The 20,274-nt window shown below is 38.0% G+C and overlaps 1 protein-coding gene across 1 annotated transcript in view; it reads right to left on the reverse strand.

Moving 5' to 3' along the window:
- FNBP1L (formin binding protein 1-like) overlaps nt 1–10,953 on the reverse strand; it is a 30,315-nt gene extending 19,362 nt beyond the window's left edge. The window contains exons 1-3 of the mRNA XM_010019757.1: nt 10,918–10,953; nt 7,657–7,772; nt 793–846 (exon numbers count right to left, since the gene is read on the reverse strand). Of these exons, the coding sequence (XP_010018059.1) occupies nt 793–846; nt 7,657–7,772; nt 10,918–10,953 (206 nt within the window). The remainder of the gene's footprint in view (nt 1–792; nt 847–7,656; nt 7,773–10,917) is intronic.
- Nucleotides 10,954–20,274: the final 9,321 nt, after the last annotated feature.

A 20,274-nucleotide genomic window follows, 5' to 3' on the forward strand; every position in this document is an offset into this window, starting at 1 on the left:
AAAAAAAAAAAAAAAAAAAACAAAAAAAAAAAAAAAATCCCCCAAAAAAAAAAAAAAAAAAAAAAAGAAAAAACAAACAGCAACAAACAAAAAACAAACAAAAACTCAAACGCAAAAAACCAAAAACAACCAAAAACAACCAAAAACAACCAAAACCACAAAAACAAAAAACAAACAAAACATACAAAAAACCAAACAAAAAAAATCCAAACAAAACCAAACAAAGGATATAAAAACCAAACAGAAACCAAAAGCAAACAAAAAACAAAAACCAAAACACTCCAATACCAACAAAAAACACACCAAAAACAAAATACAAGACCAAAAAATAAAAAGCAAACAAAAAATAAAAAATAAAAGAACAAAAAAATCAAAAAACAAAACCAAGAAACCAAACAACATAAAACAAAAAAATCAAAGTAAAAAAAATTTAAGTTTCAGAAATCAATAAAAAGAAAAGAAAAAACCAAAACACCAGAAACCAAAAAAGGAGAAAAAAAAAAAAAAAAAAAAAGGAAAAAACCCCAAACCAAAAAACAAACAAAAAATCCCAGACACAAAACCCAAACAGCCCAAAGCAGCACCCACAGCGCCCCCCCCCCCGGGGCAGGAAACATCAAACCCTGAAACAAGCGAACAAAACCAAACTAACAAACAATAAAAAACCAAACCCAACCCAACCCAAGCCGCCACCACACCAAGAACCCCCCCCCACAAAACAAACACCCCAAAGCAGAAAGGACCAGGGAACCCTCATCTCTCACACATCGACCTTGCAAGGCACATTTTTACCTGGGTTCCTCATCTTTGGGTGAACGTTTAGGGCAGTACTTCTTGACCAGGTTCCTGTAAGGAGACCAAGACAAAGATGCTGTTTCACACACAAACAAAAACCTGCACAAACAGAGCATTCATTTTTCCATTACCTCAAGGAACAAACCTATTCCCTCTGTCCCATTACAAGGCTCCTTGAGATAACACAAGGCAGAAACCTGGCATTGTAAACACGTTAAACCACTGACCCAGAACAAGACATTTTTAAATATGTTAAAACCTCTGTTGCGCAGTGAGTAGACACAAAATGATGAGTCCTTTATTTCACAGCCTTTTCTCACGCACGGAAGCAGCTAGCAGACAGGGAAAACACCAATATATGATCGCTGTGTAACATACAGATAAGCACACACAGTTTGCTATAGCCATGAGCACGCAACTCCACACCTGAGTTAAGCTTTGAGCGGACATTAAGGACAAAGGTTTTAACCACAGTATCTGCGCATCTTCAAGTAGGATATTTCCAGGAAAGAGGCAACTTCTCTTTTCAGGAATAATTTGAAAAGATGAGGTTATTAGAGACAAGAAGATCTCTAGAAGATGATCCACAGGACTAGCACTTTACACAGTGCCATAATCCAACACCACCCACAGGAACTCATTTGCTTATCAAACAATGCAGAAACAGCACCTTAAGAAATACACAAACCACATCACCTGCTCTACCCTAAGGCATAAATAACAGAGACATAAGCTGCTTACACAAACAACTGCAAGAGATTGTTACAAATATCCCAAATCCCGTGAGCAGGAAAAGCAGCCACACAATTTCACAGGCAGGAGGGGTAAGAGGAATGTCCAGTGATTTTTGGAATTCTTATCTTCCTGCATGCCAACCTTCCCTTTAAAATCCAGAGTACACAGGTTCTTCAGCACAGCACTCTGCCCTGACTTACAGTATTGCTTTTCTGACAGGAATGAGCTCTTTGAAAAGCCCTGAAATTCCAAAGGATGTACGTTGTCAGTCTTGGAAAACCATCCAGGTTTTTAGGAGCTGGATGTTCATAACTTCAATTGGTGGCATCTTTTATTCCAGCAGTTTAAACAATTGTCAGGTTTTCCCATGAAACGGAAAACTTCAAATTAGAATTCTAGTTCCTTTCCCTGTGAGGGTTTGTCACGTCACAGCAAATAAAGAGTCTGGTTTCGTACGAAAGAAAACCAGGTAAGAGACACAGGAGTTTTCTCAAAACACCATGTTCAGTTATGAAGTAAATACCAAAATACAAGCAGGGAGTGGGTGCAGAAATAGCAAGCTTAGGCCCTTTGTGTCTTTTCATGCCCTTAGAAATCACAACCAGAAAGAACCTCCGTTATAAGACAGTCAAGTCCTTTTTACGTCAATATGTACTAAGAAACAGAATAAATAACTTTCTAAAAACTATCTGCAAATTAAGAACTTTCTCACCGAAGACTCTTTTCGCTATCACCAGAAGCCACTGCTCATTGTAACATTCTAACTGGTAGAGGTTGAACACAGACATTTTGATTGGAAAATGCCTAAACCCGAGGAGGCAAAAATAAAGGATCCTCTTCTTTGCTGAGTAACATTCCCATATTTCCTTTTCCCTCACATTTCCACTTGGCTCATCAGTGCTTATTTACAAATGGGAAACTCCTACAATTTACCTTATTATTATTCTTCCCAAGGTGAAATGCATAAGGATGCAATGCTGTAAACTAAGCAACCACACGAGCCTTTTCAAGGGAAGATTTTCAGAGGTGTTAAAAAGGAGAGAAGAAACCACTTGGAGATGATTTACTAGCATGCTGATTTCTGTAAGGGTTTCACTTTATAACGCTACTGTTCATTATTTCTAGGAAGACAAAGTATTACATAATCCTTTCTCCAACTAAAAGTCAGTTTCATTAGCCATCTTAGTCTAATCATCCACCTTAGGATCACATGAACATAGAGTTTTGAGGCCCTGTGTGATCAAGATTTAAGATTCAATAACAGCACATGGCAGAACAATCAAAGTCAGCATGAAACAACAAGCAAATGCAGAATTTAAAGTTCAAAGAAAATGACATTGTTCATATGAACAATGAAGCATAAAAGGCTTTCTAAAAGTGAACAGCAACACTTAGAGGAACCAGAGAAATCAGATTTAATCTTTGAAAGAACAGAGGTTGAAAAGCAGCGGGTGTGACTGTGGAGCTGAAGAATGAAGCATCATTTCAATGTGGAGCCAGCTGACATTTCAAGGGGGCATAACGTTCTTTAACATTTTTACCTACATGTGTGTCTAATCCTTAAGATCCAAATACGCATCTGGACTAGTTTAGAAGAAAACTGCAGCAGTAATTGCAGACCATCAAAACTAAACCAAATCTAAACCAAATCTAACCAAAGCTGCTCTACACTTCCTTGGAAAACTCAATCAATGACACTTTAATCCTCTCTGGAAGCTACAATGTAAACTTCTACAACACTTTTTCTTACAGCCATCTGGAAGCAGCTTTCACACAGGACTGTCCACGTGCAATTGTGCTGCTCCTGTCATTTTCTCAACTTCTTTTCTCAGTATAAATTGGTCTCGGGTCAACACCAGTGAGACGACAGCCTGGACAATATTACTGACTTTCAAGAGAAACAGAACCTCAGTCATGTAGACAAGAGTTCCAAAAAGCACCCTAGTGAATAAATTAAAATTAGAGTCATGTATGTAAAACATCTACATAAAATTTTAGACATTTGTACAAAATGGTGTTTATCAACTCAAAACTAAGTTTCCTTCAGTCAATTAATACAGAACGTAAAGAATGGAAGGAGCAGCAGCAATATGGCACAATCTGTATTTATTAAGGCAGCAGCTCAGGTACTGTGGCATCTGCTTCTATTACACCTCTACAGCCCCTACATTACATTATGAATGAGCCTGGGAACAAACTCTGAAGTGTGCTTGTGTAAGTTACTAAAACAATGCGCTACTGCTTAAAGGCACTTCATACTTATACATAAAGGAATAACTTTTATCAGGGTTCTGATGGCTTCAGAGACCGCAGATCAGTATTATGGATGGGGTGAAAACAATCTCATCGGAAAGTGTTTTAACTGAAGAGATGACTCTGAGTTTACAAAGCCGCCTGTCCTTGGAACCATTACGAATGCGTGTGTTTTGGCTTGCAGAAACATCACTATTAAAGAACTCTGCCACATCCTTATCTGGGTAATATCCAACAGCGTAAGTTTTAAGCACCAGTCAAAGGAGAGAGATTTGAGAAATGCACACACATGGTGATAATTTGTGTCCCCAACTTCACATCTGAGCTTACACCCATTTTCAATTATATTTCTAAGACTCTACGTAGAAAAATATGGTAACTATGTCTCAATTTGACTCGACATATGCATATATGAGTGTATTTAGAAAAACTCACACATAACAGTGTGCAGAAGGAACATGAAGAATACACTTGGTCAGATTAATCAGACATCTCCAGAGATCACTACATACAATTTTAAAGGGAAACACTCAAACAGTTCAGGAGCAATCACTGCTGTCTCATTTAAACTGACAACAGAGAATCTGACTAAATTCAGAAGTCATATTCTGTGTGCTAGTTTCATCTGTAACCGCAGGTCTAACTTGCACTACTGTCTAATATCACAGGCAGTGGAACTCCTCTGTCTTTTCAAGTGCCGTAATGCTTCAGACAGCACAAAAAGGGAGCCAACCCCTAGAATTATTTTGTGTGAGATGATGTGGCAATAAACAAAACAGACCTTCACCTCACCTCTTTTTGCAACAACACTGATCAAGAACAGCATCTGAGCAGGCAACTACAAAATTCAGACAAGAGCCCGGTAATTCAGCACATAATAAACCTATTTTTTCCAATTATAAAATAAGAACAAATTCAACAGTCATATACTTAAAATGAAATCTGTTAATCTACAATGTATACTGCAACATGTTCATCCCGATTCACACCCCTGTAACTCAGTAACAGCAACCTTTGTAATCCTGGGGTACCCCAACACATTAGTTGACACCTAAGCTATGCAAAAGTTAAGATTCTCCTTAGGTTAGCTCAAAAAATGAAACCAGATTGGCTTTCTTTCAGAGCAAAGCATATTGCAGATAAAGACAAGACAAGCTCTCCAGGCACAGACAGGCTTTTCCCCCCTCTGTAGATATTTAAGGACTCCTCAGTGGTTTCAGTTTCTCTTGTACATTTTCTCAGTATCAAAAAGTGCCTATCAAAAAAGAGCAAGGGATTATTTTGCAACCTAAAACCAGCATTTGGACAGGATTCTCAAGTTACCATTTCTGGCATTACTCTGCAACCATAAGCTGCAATAACTGCATACAATAAGAACATAGTGAGTTCACCCAAGCAGTTCCTCATACACTGTACATGCATCACTTGTTACCTGCAGGAGTCTCGGAACAGATACTGCACCTGGGAAAGTCTCATCACTAAGTTGTGACAACATACAAAAAAAGCAGTTACCAAAATGCAAGGGTATATGTACACAAAGTGAATATGAATTTCTGCCAGGACACAGATTCTGATTTGTGATAAGCTTATCAAAAATTCACTCATGTTTTCATCCTTATGTCTATGAGAATAAGATCCATGAACAACCCACAGGATGATCACGGCCCACACTGAAACGAGGCAGATAAGAGAGTACCACCACGCACCACTAGCACTGTCTCCCTCATTAAACTTGTTTTTCCCTTGGCCTCCCATCCAAGTACTAAGAGAGCTGCACAACTACCGAAAGGTGTCCACTCACTGTACATCTACTAAACAAGGGTATAATATATCTCAGTTATAAAGGTCATTATGAAGAAATTCTCAACACTATTTTTCAGATTGTATTTCATTACAAAAGGAAAACCAACAATGATAAACTAGAAATTCCCATCAGATATACTAAGATCTACCTCACTTTAATGCTGCCAGCATTAAAGTTCACCAGAACCATCGTCCATCCCCAAGATCTTGTGTCTCAGGACTTCTCAGAGCAAGCTACAGGACAGCTGACTCTCCTGGAGGTGAAAATTTTGCTTGATCTCAGTGTCCCCTGGGGCCTCAAAACTGTGTTACATGGTTGAAAACAGTGAGTGTCCTCAAGAGCCATGATGGCTGAAATCAAAGTTATCACAAGACAGTTCACTACTAACAAGAAATAGACAGGCTAGAATACCAAAGAGTAGCTTCATGAACTGGTCTGCTGGCAGAAAATCAGTCACCCTCTGGTGTTTGTGCTGTCCAGACCCTTGTTGGCAGCAGGCAGGAAGTGCATTCATGCACTGTACAACATGTGTGCAGCAAGGCCTGTGCTTCCCAAAACGTCATACTTACTGCACATGGACAGTCAGTCCAGTCATCTCACAGAAGGGGAACTCGACAGAACTCTTTCGTTTTTGAAAGACACTTTTCTCAAAGTCAAAAGTTTTACCCAGAAGAGTAAAATGCTGAACAGATTTCCTATTTTTAGTCAAATCCTGAAGTAATAATGTCGTGTCTCATCTTGGTAGCTGTGGAATGAACCTTTAAATATAATTAAGGAAAATGGCATTTGTTCATCCTATTTAAGGAAAAGATCTGGATATGTCCATACAAATTCCATTTTTAAACAGACAACTGAAAACAAGTCAAAATCAGGCTGTGAACTGGTGCTGTGCATGCTTCAAACTTTCCTTTACCTCCTCCTCAAGTTCTTCTACACCAGGTTTGGAAAAGTAGTATTTATTTCCTTCCTTTTAAGAAAAAAATCCTGAAGCAACAGGTTATTATGCTGGGTGAATATACACAACTGTATCAAAAGAAACTGATAAAGAAATCAAAAAGGAAATAAGCAGCCTACACAGAGGCATCCACAGCCTCAACCATGAGCCTCATCACTGTAGTCATGAGGAAGGATTCCTCAACTCTGTATCTGGTGACAATCTAGTTTGACAATGATGAGATGATGGAAAACACCACAAGAGGGAAGCTGCTACCAGATTCAGTCTCACAAGGGCTAGGCAGCAGCTTCAGCTGAATCCCCAAAGGAGTTCAAGACAGAGTATGGTGAAGGCCAAGTTCACAGGAGTGTCTTAATTAAATCTTGTTCTTCAAGCACTATGTGCACCTTTTGGTAAAAATCAATCTTATTTTACTCTGAAAAATGTCCTTTTCTGCCATTTCATTACTGCTACTCTTTTGTATGAACCTTTTGTCATCCCTGAGGGGAAATTCCAACTGGACCTAAAAGATGTTTCACTTGGCACCAACAGAAAGCAAAGTGGAGAGGTAAGATAAAGGGTGGCTGGGTTACAGTCTCACCCAAAGGGACAAGACCACCTACGGAAAGGGTGTGTTTTCAGGACAGGAAGATCTGTTGCTTTCTCAAGTTCTACTCCAGGATTTCAACCAGATTTCTTAGCACAATGTAGCGGGGCTCTTGCCAACTCAACATGAGAAATTAATTAGCAGCAGAGGCTTGAAGCTGGTTGAACACACACAAAAATGCAGATATGGATAATGCACTTTGCAGCAAATACACTGATAGCAGAAAAATAAGAGTTTGGTTTTGAATATTAAAATTTAAGTCTTAAACCTTCTTAGTTCAAAGATATGAAGGGTGGGTGGGAAGGAAAGGAGGCGAAAACAAGCAAGCAAGAAAGTGCACACCCAAAGATAACTTTCTGTTTTGGACTGGTAAAGATAAACTTGTCTGTCATGAAAAGAACAAGTGACCTAATTCAATCTGTAGATTAAAAATGGTCATTAACCACAATATTACATATTTGCCCATCATCCAATACAGTGATTTAAGTAACAGCTAAGATCTTTTAAACAGAAAAAAAAAATCCTTACCTCAGTTGTTTTGCATAGTTTTGCTCAATTTCTATCCTTTCTTTCACAAATTTTGCGTATTTCTCCAAGAAGTCAATGCCCCATTGAGTGTGCTTGTCCAAGTTATCAAACTGATCCTTTAAAAGGAAGGAAACAGAATTACCAAGTTAGTTAAGAATCACAGCAGCACCAGGAACAACATATAATTTATTTCTGTGCTGTGAGGGAATGCTTGCTATCTGGTTAGAAGTTATTCAAGTTATAAATCAGGCGTATATCAGAACATTAAGCTCTATGTGCAGGCACCGATCTACACCTTCCTGTAAAAACAGCTCTAAATACTTGCATTTTAAGTTGTATGCAGTTTTTGATCACTTCCACAATGCAAATGTGTCCATCCCCCCTAAAAAAAGAAAATCCTTTAATTCAAAAGTGGCTCTCTTCCACCAAGATAACAAAACCAAAACCAAAGATCGGTATTAGGTAAGTAAGAGACTGTTCCACAGAAGTGTGATTTCATTGGATATGAAAAATTACTTCCTCTTTTACATTTCCCACTGAAAGAAAAATAGTATTACAGCTGCATGGCTAAGTTGGGTGTAGTCTGCATGTGACCAACATTCACTAAATCAATTCTCTATACACAGTACACGATCAGCTCTAACGAGATTCCAAAGAAAGCAAACCTGTCCTCAGCCATTAACAAAGTTACAGTAAAGCAGAGGCACACAAAACAAGAAAGGGAAATGGACAAAAAATAAACCTTGCTTCCAACAAGTTTGGGGATTTTTAGTATCTTCATCATCTTCAGACCAATCTTCACTGTACTCTATCCTAAACAGGTGAAGGATATACTAATAAGGATAAATTGAACATTCAGAAAGCAAGTAGAAATATGGGGGTTAGGAACCAGGCAAGACTGAAGAAAGCTACACTATGCAGCCTAGGGAACATTTTTAGTCTAGCACACATTCGTGTTTTATGCTAAAAATCTGCCACAATGGGGGAAAAAAAATCAAGTATTTTCAGCTTACAACAGCATTTACAGTAATTTTTCTTAACAGTTACTTAGTAATCCAAAATTACAAGCAACTGCAACATCAAAGCTTGGCCTGTGTGTGCTGAATCCAAACATACTTCATAGTAAATTTAAAAAGCAAAATGAGAAAACGAAAACAAAAAAGCTAAAGAAAGCATTTAAAGGCAAAGTGTACTTAACTTACACAAAACACCTGAGAGGTGTGTTTATCAGAAACTGCTTCTTGCATATTCAGTAACTTGACTGAACCTAATGAACTATTTTGACCTTACGTGTATCAATTTAAGTTCAATTTCAACATGCAATGGAATGACCTGGTTAAATTAAAAAGTATGTCATAAAATGCTGCAGGGCTTAAGTCTCAAGGACAATGTATTCACTAAACCAGATACCAACACAACTATATACAACCAACAAGAGTAATGAAAAAGAACGTAATGGGATTAAGGTTGCTTGTAAGTCTTGCCTTGTGACTCTTAGTATCCTACACCATGGACTAACAACCATGGGCACTAGTGCCTTGAACACTTAAATTCAACAGGGTGCAAGCACTGCCCACCAAAAGCACCCATCCTGTTAGACTACCAGCCATGTGCTCCTGCCTCTGCCATCACTCTCTCTACCAAACCCGTAACTGCTTTCCTGACCCATTTCACCAGAAACAGCCAAGAGACAGGAGAAGGACTAAAGACAAGATTTTAATGTATTTCAGAAACCATGGCCTGTATCTCATATTGTTCTGATGTGCCCACTTTACACCAACTGGACATTTCCACGCTAAATATCTTTTAATCAAAGTGACATCCCCACTGTTTTTGGAATAGGGATATACACTGTTTGCATGTGGGAAGAGGGAGACTGTTACGGTGCTGTAGTGTCAAACCACTGTTGCATATACGTGTAAGAATACAACAGTCTCCAGAAGTCTTTCTTTTTTATATTTCAGTCACTTTCGTACTTACTCTGGCAACATTAACCTGGCATCCAAAGGAAGTTTCCAAAAGGTGCTTTTGGAACAAAGTCAATATCTAATACCATTAAGAAGAACTGACTTCCTCAGTGCACAGCAGAACAAAGCCTTTGCTGTCCTACTTAGGCTCTTTAGTCCACAAAGCCTTCATTTGCTGCTAAGGTTTCATTAGCATTAGGGAACATCACATTACTTATGTTTCCAAACATGTAACCAGAGAGGATGACTTTCCAAATATTTTCTTACAACAAAGAAGGACTCTACTGGTCAAAATTAATTCTCTGCTACTAATGTGAAACTAGGATGGAACAAAGTGAGTACATTTGCCATGCTAGTCTCCCCTCATGCTTTACGAGAAGTATTTAATCACTGACTGAGTGCCAGAACCTCTTCCTTTCCTCAATTCCTCCTCTTCAGCCGATTCTAGAAACAGTACGCTCTGTGCGAAGTCAGCTTTGTAGGATTATCCCATAGCTCCTCAAGGGAAAGAAAGAATTGATTCCCTCTCCGTATGAGAAACATACACAGAACAATCTGAATGGAGTAAATCCTGTCTAAGAAAAAAAGTTAAAACCCATTAGCCATCCTCCCCACTGTGCAGACCAGGCCAGCTCCTTCACCATCACTGACACCTGTGAAACTACTCATGGATGCATTAATGATCTCACAGATAAGGAATGGAAATCCTAATTTAGTGGGCCATTAGTCCACATTTACTGGAATTGAGTAGTATGTTTTCACTCTTCTGAAGAGTGAACAGCTTTACATCAGTTGATTCACTGACTTTTTTGATCAGCAATTATATTATGCACTATCTTAGAATGAAGCATTCAGTACAATGGATTATAAGAATATTAAAGAAGTACCAAAACATTTTTTGAAAACTGCACTATGAATGCCCAAAGCTGGATGCCTAAAAAAAAATATAAAAATCTACAGATTATTTGTATTCAAAATAAAACCACTATAATAAATGTTGACTCCTTGCATTAAATTGGACATACTGATGATGTCTCTTAAGTTATGTATGTACTGCAGAACAGAGCTCTCAATTAATAGATAAAGAAAATATAAGCAAACACATCAGCATCACCTTTTTTCAATTCTCTACAAACAACAAACCAGTGAATCAAAGTCTGCAGTCACAAAAATCACCTTAGCTGCTCAGTAATGGCACTGAGATAAATGAGCAAGGGATAAAGGCAACAGCAATAAATAAGCAGTAAGGAATGGCCTTTTCACAAAGGCTTCTAGAGGCGAATCACCAATTTACTTGTGGTCCTTTCAACTTCTCTCCAGAAGCAACCATGTTTGAGTTCTGGGCCTTGATTGAGCAGAAAGCCTCCCTTTTATCCAGGAAAACAAGCAGAAAATCTTCCACACAAATGAAATCGAATTAATGCACTGAGATACAAGCCAAGCAGCATGTTGAACAGAAAAAGCAGTGCAAAAAAAATAATCAGGCAATACTGTAGAGAGGAGAAAATGAACCAAGTAGTTGCTCTAAAATTTAAGCTTGGAACTTCAAAATAAATATATCAGTGTAGTAATTTGCCTGGTTCCTTTATAAGAAATGTGAAAATTGCATTAACCAAAGATCAGCAAAAGGCAAAAAAGAGAAAGAGCACATCCTGCAGTATCTGGCAGTGTATTCCCTTGATAGCAAACCATGTTCTCAACAATATTCCAAGGCAAATATGTATTGCTGTTTGTCCAGTAACTCCCCACACCCCATAGCAGCTGAGTAGGCCACTTTTGTAAAAAGCTTTATTAAAACTGCAGCTGACTATTATTAAACTGGTTAATGTCAGCTAATGGATGATGGCCTAAAGCAGAAACTGCCCACTCAAAAGCTGGAATCAAGTCCAAAGTCTCCGTATCATAAACAAACAAATCTGACACCTCACAGAATGATTGTAGTAGGTGAGTATAGACTATTCAAAAATAAATACTACCTCCCTAAATTCTACTTCCAGATTATTTACTGGAACCACAGATCAATGTTACAAACACTTCAGGTATGTAGTTTTAAGCTTATCAGGCTTCCACAGGTAGAAGGAAGCTATATAATAATAGCAACTGAAGCATCAAAGCAAGGAGCCAAGCTGAATCAAATCTTCACCAATGACAAAACAGCCTTTCCTGCGATAAACTAAAGACTTGCTCTCCCCCTCTAACAGACACTCTTTTTCCCCCCCAAACAAGCTTGGAGAACCAATAAAGATGTGGAGGAACTCTTCAGAGGAATGAGCACAGAGGGAATGCTACAGCGTAAATACCAAACCTTTAGTCTTCCTAAAGCTATCAGCAACAAGTCCAGACACTGTTTTACATGGGAGTTTCAAATAAAAGGCATTAAACCAGACTGAGATTTTTAAAGGGTTAATCGTTCCCAGTTTTCACACCTTTAGAAAGCCTTTCTGCATTAAAAGCTAGGATTGTGATATCAACTTCTGCAAAAAAAGAAATCTGCCTTAGTAAATAAATTCCTTTACAATAAACCCTGGTTTACCAAACCAACATCAAATGGCTAATTAGCTTCCATCATTGACTTCCATCTTGATGGTCTCCAGACAACACAGCTGAAAGCATTAAGAACCATATTAAACATAAAACCCCATCAACTTACAAGTTTAAGCAACCTTTCTCACTTTATTACTATAAGAATTAAATCTGGTCTATCTTTAAGGTACATCATTTATTAAAATATTTTATTTGAAATCATGACACTTGACACTAATTACAATCCACTGTTCTATTCTCTTTTGACTCCACCGTACATCACTGTTCCCACACACTTACCTGACCACAGTTTTAGTCTGCAGTTACCCAAGTGATCTTATTTGCAGTTTTGAAGCACTAGCACAAGATCAGGGTTTTTTTCCCAATTCTTTGTTCTCCAGGCTGCATAGCTTTACCAGTCTAAACTTCCAATTCAGGGAGTAGGAGAGAAAAACCACAATCCTGTATTTTGCTCTCTAAATCCTTAACACTTAGGCAGTCCAGTATAAGGAAACATATACCAGGCCCTAACGAGAGTCCACAAAGAATGTGTTCACAGCATGGGAAAGCAGGAATCAGGTGCTGCTAAGGGAAAACCCCAGAATATGCTGCATCAAAAAAGCCCAACTGCATTTGTGAATAGAAATGTTGTATTTTATTATGACTTTAGGAAAAGCGACAAATTACTTAACCAGAAACTGTAAGTCTACAGGAATGTAACTGAGAACGTGTGGCTCATCATACAACTCAACACTGATCATAGTTCTTGTTTACTCAAAGCCCTTAAGGGTCTCTCAAATGAATCTGAATTATGGATAAATTTAAATGATAGGTACTGCAGAAGACAAAAAGACCCATCCCTATTCAAGAGGTTAAATATTGGAAGTTACAAAATGTTTTAGAGTTACTACTTCACATCTTTTTATCTAACTCTTCTCCAGAAATATCTGAATTGTTTCTATAAAATATCATGCAGCTTGCCCTTTTCTGTTTGTTTGGGGTTTGGTTTTTTTGTTATTGTTAAATAGGCTTTGAATTCAGGTCAAACTGTTCAGCATTTTCATAGAATGAGGGAATGGTTTGGGATGGAAGGGATCTTGAAGATCATCTAGTTACAAACCCCCTGCCATGGGAAGGGACACCTTCTGCTGGATCAGGTTGCTCAAAGCCCCTGTGTCCAAACTGGATGACTCCATGTAAATTCTTTTATAAAAAAACCAAACCAAACCACAGACACATACACAAAAAAAAAAACCAAAAAAAACCCCCAAAACAAAAAACCCCAAAAAAAATCACATTAAACCCACAAAAAAAACCCCAAACAATCAAAAACCCCACCACACACCAAAACCAAGCCCACGAACAAAAAAACCCAACCCCCCCACCCCAAAACCAAGAAAAGCCCCACAACCCCCCCCACACCAAAGCCTTGCAGTGTTTCTGCAAAGAACTACTCAATACACTACATTAAAAACAAAGGCAACCACACTCAGACATAAGTATATTAATAAGAAGTTACCACTATAGTATACTTCTCCCTATTTGTCTTTAGGACAAATTAGGTTATAAAAGTGTATTTTAATTAGAATATATGTTAAACTGATCTACTTCTGACAGTACATTTCAGTTTTTCTGATCTTTAAAACCTCTTCAGTGCCTAATTGGTTTTGATTTGTACCTTTGTCTCTATCCGTAGGTGTTCCTGCTTCCTTTTCTATCCTAGGATAATAGCTCTTCTATTTTACTGTCTGAACTTATTATCACTTCTCTCTCTCCCTGCCTGCTTGTCTTTATAATTATCAATTTGGTCTTCTGGTCTTTCTGTTTTCCTTGCAACTGCACCATGCTCCTTTCTAACAGGCAGACAAGAACTGCTTCCAGACAAACAGTAGTTTAATTTTTTTAAACATCCTGTTAGTTTTACCTCTAACAACTAACAAAGAGCTGATTCTATACCAAGAACAAAACAAAGTGTTTTTATTTTCTGCTTTCTACAAGTTCTGGGTCATGGCTTCCAGACTAACCTGCAAATCATGCTTCATTCCTTTCTGAAAACAATCTATGTATTAAAGTTAAGAGAGCGGGGAAAAATGTGGCTGTGAGCAAACTTAAAAGGATAAGCATTTCATAGACTAGAAGATTAATAGCAGCAAGAAGGTTCAAAGCAGCAACATCAAAAGCCATAGCTACACTGGAAATAAAGCAGAGGGACTAAGATTAAGACAAAAAAAGTTACAGTTCACATACATAAACTAAACAGCACTTCGCATTTTAACTTCATATTAAAAGCTCAGTATAGACTTTACAGGCAGGCCAGTATGAAGAAAATGTACTAGTCTTTTTGAGACATGAAAAGGAAACAATTCCTAAAAAGAACTAAAAACTATCTTTGGGCTAACCTTCAGGACATGGAGCCATTTTGCTAGCAAAAATTGAGACACTGGTGTTAACATTAAACTCTATGTTGCAGCTTGACAATATTTAAGTGTCAAACTTAAGCAGAAACTCTGCTAGAAACACAGACCTGAAGTGCTTAATATGCAAAAGGAAAACAAGGGGAATTAAAAAATTTCTTTTAGCCGGATGAAGGACTATTTTGCTCTAAGGAATAAAGGATAATTAATAGCATAAACACAATATGAAATATCTATTTGCCTGCTAAACATTTGTACATACCCTTCAAAAGCAATACCACTGTCAACTCAGTTTCTATGTTTAGAGAAACATTTGCATGATAAAGTGAGCAAACATCTCAAAAGTAGCACTGAACCACTGGAGATCTAGCCATGCTGTAAGATAAGGTACACAGCAAGTCAGGTTTCTAAAGTGAAGCTAAAAATGGAGAGCTGCAATTGAGGAAATGAAATACATACTGTGCTTTTCCCTTTAAAGATCTCCTCAGAGCAGCAGCAAAGGAACTGCTTTGGAAACTTTTGATGGAAAGTCAGGTCTGGCAGGAGGGGATGTCTTGTTTGGCAGCTAACTTCATAGGTGTGACAGACACATTCGTTTTCCAGGAAAGGACAGGAATCTACCACTGACAGAACAGGAATAGAAACATTTGTGACTGCTTTTGGAATGAGCAGCCAGAACCAGAATAGAACCAAGTTCCGCATCTGGAGACTAGCAGATCAACTGAAAGACATCAGAGATTGGCATTAGAGATTGCAGCAATGCCTTCCAGCTCCCTCATGGCACTGAATGTATCAGTTGGCCTAAGGACTAGGTTTTAACAGCATTAGTTTTCTACCAGCAGAGCAGGTTGACCAAAACCATTCACAGCTGGGACACTGACCACCAGTGGTGAGACGAGAGAGGAAAGCAATGTGCTGTCAACAGAAGGCATCTCAACAACAACTTCTGTTTACCCAGCTTATGAATCACCCTCAGAATTCTCCGCTTAATGGATGGGCATGATCATATTAACTAAACCAGTGTATTTACCTCACTGTATCAGGATGCAAACTTAAGTAAAGAGAAACTCAATTCTTCACAAGTTGACCTATAAGTCTGCTTTCTGTTTCTCTCAGGGGGCTCACCCCTGCCTCACTCCACAGGGAAGGCTGTTTCCTAAATTCACCATCTCCTCCTTGGGAAGTTCTACCAACACAGTTCATAGCAGCCAGAACATAGTTACAGGCATCCTTCCTCTCTGCTACCCATCACAGGCTTTTCATGTTGTGCTTGTCAACGAACAGGGTTGTTCATTTTGGGTATGTATCAGCTTTAGCATCAACACCTACAAAAGTTAGTACGAAAGTAAGATACCGTGTCCCAAGCAAACAGAAGAGAGTCTTCTGTACCACAACTACTTGAGAAAAATATAAACATACACACACATAAAGCAGGTATCATTAACCATACACCCCAGTTTGTAAAACACAAGCATACATAAAATATAAACCAGGAAATCCTACTTTGAAAACTGGATCAGAATCCATCACTCAGCTTTCAAAGAGCCCCTTAGTCTCATTAGACTTTTAATGGAGAGGAAAATTGTTTAAAAAAGTAACCAGATTTTTTCCACGTATGCTCTATGAAAACATCTTTAAAATATTTGAGTCTTCACTGCATTTCAACCAAAGCTTAATTCTGAATCAGTAATTCTTCACTTAGTTCTACTTTAATTCCCACTTTAACATTCATCAGGCTGTTTTCAAGCAGCTCTGTCCAAGACAATAGCAGATCACAAATCATAAATATCTTTTCAAGTATTACTGGAGTCGAATAGGTGCCACTTTAACACAGGGACAGCACTACACTTGCCTTGTATATACAAAGGACATAATGGTGTCCATTCTACTAAACACCAAGAAATCTTATTTTCACCACAGCCAAGCCAGAAATCAGGCACCTCCTGAGTCTTCTGGGAGTGGCTGTGTGGTGTTAATGAACAGACAGAAGCATAAGTAGATTTTAATCTTATTTATGTCACCTGCAAAAGGAGCTGGGAAGAATATAGGTTTAACCATAAACGGAGTTAAGTCTGCTATGCACCACAGTAAAAAAATATCAATTTGTACAATGCTTAAAGATGTTGTTGCTCATTATAAGAAATACCTCGGAAAATTCCCACTTTCAGAGGAACACTAGAGTGACACACAATATAAAGCACTGGGGCTATACATCAGTGAAGCAGCAGAGCACTGAATTCACTGTATGACCAATAGCCTTGTAAGGCCTCACGTGAAGCAGCTGTGTAAAACCAGCACATTAACTGCATGACTAACATCAGCATGCAGAAAATCTGCAAGAACAAAGTATCTGGCAAGGTTTTTATTTCTGAAAAATCGTGTAAAGAATCATTTTGTTCCTCAGAAAAGATCATCACATAGTTTGACACTCAATATACAAAATGAGTATTTTAGCATATGACTAAGCCCATTGGTGGAACTACTGAAAACTTAAAAGACTTGTAATGCCTCTCTATAGATACTTCCAAAGTACTACTAAAAATGTATCCACAGGAGACTGAATGAGCAAACAACCCTGACACTTGCCAGGTTCTTGCATATGTAAGAATCTATTTTTGAATTCTAAAGGATGTGTTTTCTAAAAACAGAAAGAGATCTTACTACTACCAGCCTCTTCGGAGAGAAGTTAAGTTTCTGTTCTGGCCAGCCTGCCATAGCATTTAACAAGCACAGTATGCACTGCTTTTTTTCCTCTCCAAACACTACGGGAACGAACTTGGAACAGTGTGCTCAAGAAAAGAAGGGAATGGTATTGATGTTACAAAGCAAAATGGTTCCCTGAAAATAGAAGATTATTACGCTGGAGGTAAAATGACAAGGGGAGATGTACAGCAGAGACAATAGGGAGAACTAAAGGTTTTGCAAATGGAATATTATTACAGAACACCTAGGTGCCCTACATCACAAATTCAGAAGAAAACAAGTTCCACCAGCTTTGCTGCTCATTCTGGTGCCATGAGCCTGCATCCACCGCTTTGCAGGACACAGTCATTTCTTACCAAGAGATCTCCACCCCTTACGTGCACATCTCTGTACGAACTGTGTCTGTACAAGTATGTCCAGATGCACTACCAGGAAAACCAGGTTACACTGCACTATTTAGTGAGCTTTGCAGACTTGAAATGGGACATTAGTTTGCATATAACTACAATATAGACTATACTGTAGTTCAGAACTGTAAAAGCCATAGCTCTGAAGTCACCAAAAAGACTGTGGTGGCAAGCGATACAGATTTAAAATAAGGAAGTACTTTCTGCCAGCTGGGGGAGGCAAAAACTATGGGAGTATCAACTTCCTTGTCATCCAAATATCACTTCCTTGTACTGTATCTGCTCAGCTATTAAGTAGACTGTTCTGAGGATACCACTTTTAACTGACTTAAAAACAATGAAGTGTTTAACAAGTAGGGTGTACAAATCCCATGCAGACAAGTCACTTTGGTGTGTTTCATATTTAAAGATACATATTTAATTCTTTTCTCAGTGGAATAAGTAGAAAGAAAAAACATGTTTGGTATGGGTTGAACCGTACTATTTGTAATTCTGACAATTTGGACAAACATCATATAAAAATATCTATACAGAATCCAAAAATACTAAGCTCAAACAAAATACACTTCACAGCACTATTTCTAAACAGTAATCAGAATAAACTACAAACTCATAAAATAAAACCTATAGCACAGGAATAAAACAAACATATCCTGGTGTTAACTTGTAGCTTGCTTCTCACAATAGGTGTCATTGCAATATGCAGTAGACCTACAAGAACTTACAAGTGAAATACATATTGGATCCTCCGGTAAACGTCAATCTTCTACCCTTAAACACAGATGTAGATACCCAGACAGGACCTCCTTATTTAGCATAGCTCTGATGAGCTCTTTCAACTACTCTATTCCTGATGTAGGAACATACCATGAATGCAAGTGGAATATGAGGAGGAATTTCCAGGTGCTATTATCAGTTCCCATCAGCCAGATTTAAGAGGAAGATATATGCATTACATCTTTTGCTATTAGTATTCAAAAGATACAACTGTGCTATACAAATTGTCAACAAGTATTTGCTCTCCTAAATCACTCAGAGTAAGATACCCATACGCAAGCTCTTCAATTTTACTGAAGTATTAGCCTTTTTCGTTTAGGAAAGTCTGCAAATCTGAACAGAATTCATCACCAGACACAGTTCTGAGCACACTCACTTCCCTTTAAATGGGAGCAGACACCGCTCAATACTTTAGAGGATGAGAGGTCACTGGGGACTGGTTAGGTAAACAGTTACAGAACTGGAAGGCTCATCCGTTAACTGATTCAACATATGTTGTTTGGTTTTGTCCCCTCAATAGACTATGGGATTTTCCTGTAAAAAGTCCTACTTTAAGATGAACTTCCCTTTCACTATCAATTGTGAATATTTTAGTGCTCAAGAGACAGAACATTAAATCCACATCTTTTTCCCCATCACAAATATCTTACAAAGAAACAGTAAATACTTTTCAAACTTGATTATAAAACCAGATCCATATACTTAGAAGGGAATTAGCATGACAGTAAACTAGGGATTTCTTTGGAATGTTATTTCAGATAAAGGTAACACATGGCGGGTAGGGAGTGGAGTGGACAAGTGGACCAGAAAAGCCGCAAACCCACAAACAAGAAAACCCCAACCAAACCCACAAAAATCACCCTCTCTTTGCAAGGCGATCTACTGCAATCATTGTTTTTAAAGCAAAATTTGTAGTAACTAACATCACTGAATAAAGAATTTAAACTAAAACCAGATGTTACTGCTGGCATCTTCAAAACAATGGAATTTTTCAAGGTTTTGTGATTCAGCTAACATTAAAATGTAACACAATTCTGCAGTGTTATCAGTCTATCTCAGCTTTTAAGGTATGAGCCTAGAAATATACAGTAAAGTCCTCATATTTCACCAGAGACTTCAGAATGAAAACCTGTATTGTAATGATAACATTAAAATTCTTCATAAAACTTTTTTTCCTAGTAGAAATGTACTTTGCAAGAACAAATAATACAAACAATACTGTTCCCTTTCCAGCTTAACAAGGTTCCCAAATACCTTACATTACAAAGGAAACAATTAGATTAATGTAATCTAATCATAAGCATATGCACTTCCACTAGAAAAGTTACATTTTTAAAGTAGTAAAAAATCCTGTTAGAGCATATTTGGACACTGAAGTTGCACATACAAAAGCTGAGTACAAACCTCAGTGTACTGAAAAATACACTCACCACACTTTTAAATTGTCATAGCTACATTTCACATTCTTTCCAAAACATATACAAAGGCCAAACGCAAACCAGCTCAATTTCATACTGCTTCTGTAACCCAGCATAGCAATTACATCAGTATTAAGAAGACAATGGGCTCCACAAACATATTCCACACCACTGTAGGAGCTCAATACCAAAAGCAAGCAAATCTATAGCATAATCAGTGCAATTATTTCTGAATACAAACAAATAGTACCCACGTTCAGGACAGAGGTAATCATGGAATGGCAGGGTGGTATCTGGCAGTGCCGATACCAGACTGCATCCATTTCTTTCTGAAGAGAATTTATTTTTGATAGGCAATCCAACAGCCAATGTAGAAATTAAAAGCTACTTCAGCAGCAGCCCACCTTCT

The sequence above is a fragment of the Nestor notabilis genome, unplaced genomic scaffold (assembly GCF_000696875.1).
Source record: "Nestor notabilis isolate BGI_N333 unplaced genomic scaffold, ASM69687v1 scaffold11510, whole genome shotgun sequence".
NCBI lineage: Eukaryota > Metazoa > Chordata > Aves > Psittaciformes > Psittacidae > Nestor > Nestor notabilis.